Source organism: Pelophylax lessonae (assembly GCF_965119305.1).
Source record: "Pelophylax lessonae genome assembly, chromosome: 5".
In the NCBI taxonomy this organism is placed as follows: domain Eukaryota; kingdom Metazoa; phylum Chordata; class Amphibia; order Anura; family Ranidae; genus Pelophylax; species Pelophylax lessonae.
Window position 1 is genome coordinate 50,933,571 of NC_138772.1, and position 10,134 is coordinate 50,943,704.

General features: G+C 41.0%; 1 protein-coding gene and 1 long non-coding RNA gene across 2 annotated transcripts in view; both read left to right on the forward strand.

The window, feature by feature from the left end:
* Positions 1-5,181, forward strand: part of LOC309555570 (actinia tenebrosa protease inhibitors-like) — a gene marked incomplete at its 3' end in the record, with an annotated part of 83,351 nt that extends 78,170 nt beyond the window's left edge. The window contains exons 5-8 of the mRNA XM_082257630.1: positions 2,298-2,471; positions 2,641-2,814; positions 3,508-3,681; positions 4,961-5,181. Coding sequence (XP_082113756.1) covers positions 2,298-2,471; positions 2,641-2,814; positions 3,508-3,681; positions 4,961-5,181 — 743 coding nt within the window. The remainder of the gene's footprint in view (positions 1-2,297; positions 2,472-2,640; positions 2,815-3,507; positions 3,682-4,960) is intronic.
* Positions 554-2,021, forward strand: LOC309555997. Its single transcript, XR_014225293.1, has 2 exons — positions 554-674; positions 1,951-2,021. It is a non-coding gene; the product is annotated as an uncharacterized lncRNA (long non-coding RNA).
* Positions 5,182-10,134: the final 4,953 nt, after the last annotated feature.

A 10,134-nucleotide genomic window follows, 5' to 3' on the forward strand; every position in this document is an offset into this window, starting at 1 on the left:
TAAGAAAATTTTAGTTAACTTTTATCAGTATTTTAATTATTGCTCAGTGTTAAATTGTTTTGGTTGTTTTTTTATAGTTTGACTTGAGTGTGGCACATTCATTTATATGGCATTGAAACACTGATTTCATGCCTGTGGCTAGCTTCGCACATTTTGATTGTATTTATTACAAATATATTTCAGGACAGGAAAGAAGTTTTACCCCCTCTAAAAAAAAAAAAAAAAAATGTCAAGGCCTCCAAAGTTTTCACAATCCACAAAGCCAGTGGTTGATAAACCTTCAACTTTTCTTTTTTTTTTTTTTTTTTTTTCCAAATGATAAACCTTCAACCTTTCTGTTTGTATTTTTCTTTTGTATTAAGTTCTAAAATTTCTGCAATGCAAAATCTAATATTGACCTAAAAAAAAAAATATTGGAGATGATTTCTCCCTCCACCAGAGGTATTGAGACCACTCCCAGGGGCAGACCAATAGATCTGGCCAGTCTTCCTATGAGGGGTGTGACCTCTCCTCACTATAACTATTTACCTGGAATGTGAGATCCTACACAGAGCAACACCGACTCTTCATTTCCTTTGGTGGACAAGGCTTCAACATGACAACCATATATTCCCTTGCTGTGATTGCCATCAATCTGTTGGTGGTTCAGTTCATCTCATTCTCTACAGCTCAAGGTCTGCCTTGCTGGCATAGTATGCAGCAAATTTGCCCAATTTGTCTTTAATGTGTTTGATGAAGGTTAAGTTTGAAATATTTTTTTCTACAGCTCAAGGTCAGGTGTATATATATATATATATAAAATGGACTATGTTATCTAGAAAAGCGTTTGATGGGAGGTTTGTGGCTTCATGGTCCTTTTTGGTATAGAAACCTAGATATCCTTTACAAAACATGTACTGGGGTTGGTTTCACTGGGAATTCTGCCTTGCTGGCATAGTATGCAAAATTGCCCAATTTGTCTTTAATGTGTTTGATGAAGGTTAAGTTTGAAATAATTTCTCTACAGCTCAAGGTCAGGTGCGTATATATATATATATATATATACATATATACATATATATATATATATATATATATATATATATATATATATATATATATATATATATATATATATATATATATATATATATATATAAAATGGACTATGTTATCTAGAAAAGCGTTTGATGGGAGGTTTGTGGCTTCATGGTCCATTTTGGTATAGAAACCTAGATATCCTTTACAAAACATGTTCTGGGGTTGGTTTCACTGGGAATTCTGCCTTGCTGGCATAGTATGCAGCAAAATTGCCCAATTTGTCTTTAATGTGTTTGATGAAGGTTAAGTTCGAAATAATTTTTCTACAGCTCAAGGTCAGGTGTGTATGTATATATATATATATAAAAAATGGGCTATGTTATCTAGAAAAGCGTTTGATGGGAGGTTTGTGGCTTCATGGTCCATTTTGGTATAGAAACCTAGATATCCTTTACAAAACATGTTCTGGGGTTGGTTTCACTGGGAATTCTGTGGAGTAGTATAGTTTCCTGATCCTGTGGATCATTTTTGTTTTTTTTTCCCTGAAGCTCCACTCTCTAAGTTCTGTTGACTAAGCTCAGCTGGGCAGGTCCGTCAGGTCCGTTAGTGTCTAAGTGTAAGCTCAAAGAGACCTGCCAGGTCTTTATTTGAATTGCTTCTATTCCTAAACAGAAGATGTTACTTGAAACAAGAGACAGTTATAAGTAGAGAAGATTAGTTTGGGTAAAAAATGTAGTTCATATCACAGGACTGACTTGTGCATAGCAAGGGGTTGGGAGGTATGAGCTCAGGCCTTCTCTGTCTAGTTCATATCCATACTTGATGACCCTTTTTTCTTTATAGGTTTTGATGGTCTTGTTTATCACCTATGATCTCTTTTTGCACTGCTATTTCATATTCAGGAGTGTCTGTTTTTTTTTTTTTTTTCAGGTGAAGCTTGTGACTTGCCTCCAGAAGTTGGTCCATGTAAGGGATCAGAACTGCGCTATTACTATGATAAGGAGACTGCCACTTGCCATAGTTTCACCTATGGTGGTTGTGAAGGAAATCCAAATAATTATCATAGTAAGGAAGAATGCGAGAGCGCGTGCCAAAGCCAAACAGGTATTCGTTGTGTGGGCTATTGTATGTTGCTCAATATTTATTCATTAGTAATATATCTATCCCCGATTACACTTTTTTTTTTTTTTTTTTTAAGGTTTCAACAGTTTTGTTTATGACCCATGATCTTGTTTTCCATTGCTATTTCATATTTAGGAGTGTTTTTTTTTTTTCAGGTGGAGCCTGTGACGCGGCTCCAGAAGCCGGTCCATGTAAGATGTATGTAGAACGCTATTACTATGATCAGGGGACAGGCATGTGTCAGAAATTCACCTATGGTGGTTGTAAAGGAAATGAAAACAATTATCCTAGTAAGGAAGAATGCGAGAACGCGTGCCAAAGCCAAACAGGTATTTGTTGTGTGAGCTATTGTATGTTGCTCAATATTTATTCATTAGTAATATATCTATCCCCGATTACTTTTTTTTTTTTTAAGGTTTCAACAGTTTTGTTTATGACCCATGATCTTGTTTTCCATTGCTATTTCATATTTAGGAGTGTTTTTTTTTTTTTTTTCAGGTGGAGCCTGTGACGCGGCTCCAGAAACTGGTCCTTGTAAGATGTATGTAGAACGCTATTACTATGATCAGGGGACAGGCATTTGTCAGAAATTCATCTATGGTGGTTGTCACGGAAATGAAAACAATTATCCTAGTAAGGAAGAATGCGAGAGCGCGTGTCAAAGCCAAACAGGTATTTGTTGTGTGGGCTATTGTATGTTGCTCAACAGGGCCACTGATAGGGGGGGACCACCAGCCCTCTTGTAGGGGGCCCGAGCACACAGGGGGGCCCACACAGAGAGGGGGATTAGTGATGGACAACAAATACAGAAATCTTCCTCCAGCACCTGAATCTGATCTGTCCCTCTCCCTGCTATCAGCTTTTATCTGTTGAGAAAGAGACAGTTGTCCCTCACTAATCCCCTCCCTTGTGTGGGCCCCCCTCCCAGCACTGGCTCTAATGTTATCTCTGCTCAGGAGTTTATTTGTAAATTGTAACTTTGTTTCTCTCTCTTTGTCTCTCTGATCACTGAGCTCCAACTTGCCCAGCCTGTATATTTTTCTAATCTCATCTTTTTCATTTGACATAGTTTTTTTTTAGATTTAGCAGGAATTATGCGAGTTATGTTATATATGTGTCTGATAATAGTGATTTTGTTGTAATTTTAGCTAAATATATCTTTAATATTTTCTTGGGGGGCCCTGCCAGGTAGTCTGTACGGGGCCCCGCGATTTCTAACAGCAGCCCTGTTGCTCAATATTTATTCATTAGTGATGTATCTATCCCCGATTACTTTTTTTTTTTTAAAGGTTTCAACAGTTTTGTTTATGACCCATGATCTTGTTTTCCATTGCTATTTCATATTTAGGAGTGTTTTTTTTTCAGGTGGAGCCTGTGACGCGGCTCCAGAAGCCGGTCCATGTTATGGGTATGTAAACCGCTATTACTATGATCAGGAGACAGGCATTTGCCAGAAATTCCTTTATGGTGGTTGTGGAGGAAATGCAAACAATTATCCTAGTAAGGAAAAATGCGAGAACGCGTGCCAAAGCCAAACAGGTATTTGTTCTGTGAGCTATGTACAGGTGTATCTCGTACAATTAGAATATCATCAAAAGGTTTATTTATTTCAGTAATTCAAAAAGTGAAACTTATATATTTTATATAGATGCATACACACAGAGTGATATATTTCAAGCATTTCTTTCTTTTAATTTTGATAATCATGGCTTACAGATAGTGAAAACTCAAAATTCTGTATCTCAGAAAATAAGAATATTACATAAGACCAAGACAAAAAATAATTTTTAATATAGAAATGTTGGCTTACTGAAAAGTATGTCCATGTATAGTTTTATTATGATTATTATATAGGATTTATATAGCGCCGACAGTTTATGCAGCTCTTTACAACTTCAGGGTAGACAGTACAAATACAATACACTTTAATACCGAAGGAATCAGAGGGCCCTGCTCGTTAGAGCTTACAATCTAAGAGGGAGGGTCAAGAGATACAAGAGGCAATAACTGTGGGGGATGGGCTGATGGGGAAAATAAAAGTACAGTTGTTAGGTGGTTGCCAGATAGGTTTTTCTGAGGAGATGTGTTTTCAGGGATCTTCTGAAAGTGGACAAAGTAGGAGATAGTTGGACAGATTGGGGTAGAGCATTCTAGAGGATGGGAGAGGCTCGGGAGAAGTCCTGGAGGCGAGTATAGGAAGAGGTTACAAGGGAGCTAGAGAGCAGAAGGTCCTGGGAGGAACGGAGAGAACGAATTGGTCGGTATTTTGAGACTAGATTAGTAATGTAGCTGGTCGCCAAGTTATGGATGGCTTTGTAAGTTATGGTTAGTTACTTGAATTTAATTTGTTGGTTGAGTGGTAGCCAATGGAGGGATTGGCAAAGGGGGGAAGCTGTGCAGGGTTGACGCGCCTGCACCGGAAGGGACGTGCAGGGCCGGTGCAGGGCATTCTGGGACTCCAACGTCACCGAAGAGGACACCGACGAGGAGGCTCCGGCTTCAGCTGCCCACACCTGAGATGGCAGCGCTGGACTAGACATTTTCAAGGTAAGTATTTATTTTTAAAGGTAAGTGAAACAGGGGACAGTTCAGAGGCTATCTTTGCTTTAATGCACTAGCCCTGACTGTCCTGGGGGTATTTTTAGGTAAAAAAAAAATTTCAGGGTGGAACTCCGCTTTAATATTGATTCATTAGCAATTTATTTATCCCTAATTACCCTTTTTTCTGTAAGGTTTTATCAGTCTTGTTTATCACCATTTATCTCTTTTTCCATTGCTAATACATATTCAGGAGTGTGTTTTTTTTTTTTTTTTTCAGCTGGAGTTTGTGAATTGCCTTTTAAACGCGGTCCATGTTTGGCGTACATTGAGCGCTATTACTATGATAAGAACTCGCACACTTGCAAGTCCTTCATCTATGGTGGTTGTCAAGGAAATGCAAACAATTTCCCTAGTAAGGAAGAATGCAAGAACAAGTGCAATGCATCAGGTATTCTTTTTCTGTTTGTCATTGTACGTTGCTCAGTATGGATTGAATAGTGGTATACCAAAGCTAGGTTTATTTTTCTTACAACAGTCGTGATGTTGTCACAAATAATCTTTAGGTAGGTATTTGTTCTGTGCATCATTGAATGTTGTTTAACTTCTTGCCGACCGCCCACCGTAGTATTACTGTGGCAGGGCGGCTCGGCTGTGCAAAATCACACAGTGTTTAGACACAGCGGGAGGCAGGCTGCGGGAGGAGCGGCGCCGATTGCCGCCAGCCTCCTGTGATCATCACATAAACAGACAGAAGACCCACCTGCTTATGTAAACAAAGCAGGCGAGCCTTCTGTCAGACAGGCAGGGAGAGATCAGAAGTTTCAGCTAAGCTGAAACTTTCGATCTCTCTGTGCTTGTCACAGAGCCCTTTCCCCACACAGTCAGCAAGCATACTTGGGTACACATTAACCCCTTTGATCACCCCCAGTGTTAACCCCTTCCCTGCCAGTGTCATGTATACAGTAACAGTGCATAATATTTAGCACTGATTACTGTATTAATGTCACTGGTCCCCAAAAAGAGTCAAAAATGTCAGTTAGGGGCCCGATCTGTCCGCCGCAATGTCGCAGTCCCGCTAAAAATCGCTGATCGCCGCCATTACTAATAAAAACAAAAAAAAAAATCCAAAAATCTATCCCGTAGTTTGTAAACGCTATAACTTTTGCGTAAACCAATTAAAATACGCTTTTTGGATTTTATTTTACCAAAAATATGTAGCATAATACAAATTGGCCTAAACTGATAAAAAAATTATATTTTTTACATTTTTTTTATTGGGAATGTTTTATAACAGAAAGTAAAAAATATGGCTTTTTTTTCAAAATTGTCGCTCTTTTTTTGTTTATAGCGCAAAAATCTAAAAACCGCAGAGATGATCAAATACCACCAAAAGAAAGCTCTATTTGTGGGAAATAGAAGGACTTTAATTGTATTTGGGTACAGCGTCGCGCGACTGCGCAATTTTTAGTTGAAGTAACGCAGTGCTGAATCGCAAAAAATGGCCTGGTCATTAAGGGGGTAAAACCTTCCGGAGCTGAAGTGGGTAATAATGACCTATTAGTGGTGTATCCATCCCTGGTGACACTTTTTCAGTAAGGTTGATCACCAGTATCTTATACTTTGCTTTTCAATACTTGGTTGTTGTTGTTTTTTAGCAGTTGTAGCAGTTGACGTCTGTGACATGGCTCCAGAAGTCGGTCCATGTAAGGGGTACATGCAACGTTTTTACTATGATAAGGAGACAGATACTTGCAAGACTTTCATCTATGGCGGTTGTGATGGAAACGAAAACAATTTTCTTTCTGAGGAATCCTGTGAGAACACGTGCAAACCAGGTATTTTTCTGTTAGTCATTGTACGTTGTTCAATGTTGATCCATTAGTTATCTATTAGTCTATTCGTGGTATATCCAGGCTAGACACTTTTATAAAAGTCATGATGTCATGAGTCATGATTATCACCTAATATCTTTATCCATTGCTATTCAAAATTCAGGTATTTATAACCAGGGCCAGATCCAGTCTACCTTATCTGGGGGTGCAGTAAAAAAGTCGGGGGGGGGGGATAATGTCAAAACTGTGTGTGAGTTACTGACAGTCTGTCACACAGTGTCATGACCTGGGAATCACTTGTATATATTATGCTGCCATTAGTTTAAGGGAATTAAACAGAACCTGTGCCCCCTCATATCAGATGTCCCACGTTACATCAGGGTCCCCAACAGAGTGCCCTTTTACATCAGGATCCCCAACAGAGTGCCCCCTTACATCAGGGTCCCCATCAGAGTGTCCGCTTACATCAGAGTCCCACAAAAGTGTGCCCTCTTACATTAAGGTCCCAGTCAGAGTGCCCCCTTACATCAGGGTCCCCAACAGAGTGCCCCCCTTACATCAGGATCCCCATTAAAGTTCCCCTTTACATCAGGATCCCCACCAGAGTGCCCCCTTACATCAGGATCCCCATCAGAATACCCCCTTACTTACGATCCCCATCAGAGTACCTTCTTACATCAGGGTCCCCATCAGAGTGCCCCCTTACATCAGGATCCCCAACAGAGTGCCCCCTTACATCAGGGTCCCCATCAGAGTGTCCGCTTACATCAGAGTCCCACAAAAGTGTGCCCTCTTACATCAAGGTCCCAGTCAGAGTGCCCCCTTACATCAGGGTCCCCAACAGAGTGCCCCTCTTACATCAGGATCCCCATTAAAGTTCCCCTTTACATCAGGATCCCCACCAGAGTGCCCCCTTACATCAGGATCCCCATCAGAATACCCCCTTACTTACGATCCCCATCAGAGTACCTTCTTACATCAGGGTCCCCATCAGAGTGCCCCCTTACATCAGGATCCCCATCAGAGTGCCCTCTTACACCAGGATCCCCATCAGAGTGCCCCTTTACTTCAGGATCCCCATCAAAGTCCCCCCTTACATCAAGATCCCCATTCAAGTGCCCCCTTACATCAGGATCCCCATTAGAGTGCCCCCTTACATTAGGGTCCCCACCAGAGTGCCCCCTTACATCAGGGTCCCCACTAGAGTTCCCCTCTTACATCAGGATCCCCATTAGAGTGCCCCCTTACATCAGGGTCCCCATCAGAGTGTCCCCTTACATCAGGGTCCCCATCTGAGTGCCCCCTTATATTAGGAGTCCCTATCAAAGTGTCCCCTTAGATCAGGTGTCCTCATCAGAACACCCCCTTACATCAGGCATTCCAATCACAATGCCCCTACATGGACTCTCCCCATCTGTGTGCCTCCTTACATCAACTATTTCCTATTATATCTATTCCTTGATCAGTGGGTGCATATTCAGAGACCTGGGGGGGGGGGGGGGCACAAGTAAAATCTGGAAGGGCATAGCCCGCCCCAGAACCCCCCTAGATCTGGCCCTGTTTATATCTGTACTAAGGAAGCCTGCAAGAACATGTGCCAAATGGATATTCGTTCTGTTTATCAATTTACTGTATGTTGCTAAATTTTGTTTCATCCCTAATGAAACCTTTTTTTTTTTCTGTAAGGTTTTGACAGTCTTGTGTATGACCCATTATCTCTTCTTATATTGCTATTTCAGTTTCAGGAGCATTTCTCTTTTCAAGGCAAGATTGCTACTTGCCTCCAAAAGTTGGTCCATGTAAGGCGTACGTAAAGCGCTATTTCTATAATGACGCGGCAAAAACTTGCAAGGAATTCATTTATGGTGGCTGTAAAGGAAATGGAAACAATTTTCTTACTAGGCAAGAATGCGCAATGAACTGCATGACAGGTATTATTTTCTCTTCGTCATCATCATTGTATGTTGCTCAGTATGGATTTATTTCAGCTCAGTTCAGTCCTGAATTACAGACTTTTTTTTTTTCTTAAGTCCACTGCATTGCAACCTCTGGCACTATGCTGGGATCACTGGAATTCTGGGGTGAAGTGGGCAAATACATGGAGCAATGATTTACTGGACATGAACTAAGAACGTAGCAGCAACTGACCTCCTCCTGAACATGCTAGTTGCCAGGCTGTCTGTGGCTTTTCAGACAGCATTAGAGCCATTCAGTAGAAGCAGAGGAGAAGATGGCATGACTAATTCTAAGGATTTTTTGGAAAGTCTATGTACAATGCAGGAGGGTAGTTTCAAAACTTGTAACCCTTTGTTGGGGCAGACAGTGTTAAAATCAAGTTTACAGCTAATGATGGTGAACTATGAACACAGTTCAGACGGGGTTAATTATGTTAATGATTACTCCACAACCTCCCTCTCAAACATTACAAAGTAGGAAGTTAAGGCCCGTACACACGTACCGATCGTCGGCCGAAAAGCTTTGGCCGACGACCGATCTGCCGATTGTAGGCTTGTTAGTATGATGCTTCCGACAGCCGACAGCGCACTTTCGGCCGAACAGAATCTGTCGTGCAAGCATTAAAATTTTTGTATGCCGACACCAGAACGGCCGATTGTTCGCCAGTCAGTACAGAATTCGGCCGACAGACAGCAGATTTGCAAGACTGGGCATGCTCAGAAAAGAAAAAAGACAAGGAAAGTTAACCATCACATGACATCACTTCTGCAGTCGGCTGTTGTTGGCTGACAAAATTCGTGTGCAGTCTTTTGCAGTTTTCAACAGACAGCCCTGGACAAAAGACGGCCGATCGTTCGGCCGACAATCGGTATGTGTGTACGAGGCTTTAGTAAACATTTTTAAGCAAGATAAAAAGATAACCAGCAATTTTTATCTATATTTTTATTTAACCACTTATGCACAAGCCTTTTTTTTGACACTCGTTGCTTACAAGTTAAAATCAGTATTTTATGCTAGAAAATTACTTAGAACCCCAAAACAATATATATATATATATATATATATATATATATTTTTTAGCAGAGACCCTAGAAAATAAAATGGCGGTCGTTGCAATTTTTTATGTTACACTTGCGCAGTGGTCTTTCAAACACACTTTTTTTTAAAAAAACAAAAACTTTTCCATAAATTAAAAAAAAATTGTAAAGTTATCCAATTTTTTTTGTATAATGTGAAAGATGATGTTACGCTGAGTAGTCAAATACCTAACATGTCATTATTTAAAAATTGCGCACTCGTGGAATGGCGACAAATTACGGTACTTAAAAAATCTCCATAGGCGACACTTTAAACATTTTTAAAAGTTACCAGTTTAGAGTTACAGAGAATGTCTAGTGCTAGAGGCGTACCTAGGGTCTCCAGCACCCTTGGCGAGGAGCTGTATCGGCGCCCCCCCCCGGAGGGGGGCGTCCGATGTCTGGCGTGCTGTCTGTGTCATCCTGAGTGCCGGGTATTCACGTGACACCCGGTGCTCCCCCTGTGTACTGTGCAGGGCTGGTACACAGATTTTTGACACCCTCGGCCAAACCTCATTTTGCCACCCCCCCCCCTTTCCCCCCAATTGGCCTCGCCCCTGACTCCACTACCTTTGCCCTGCCCATGT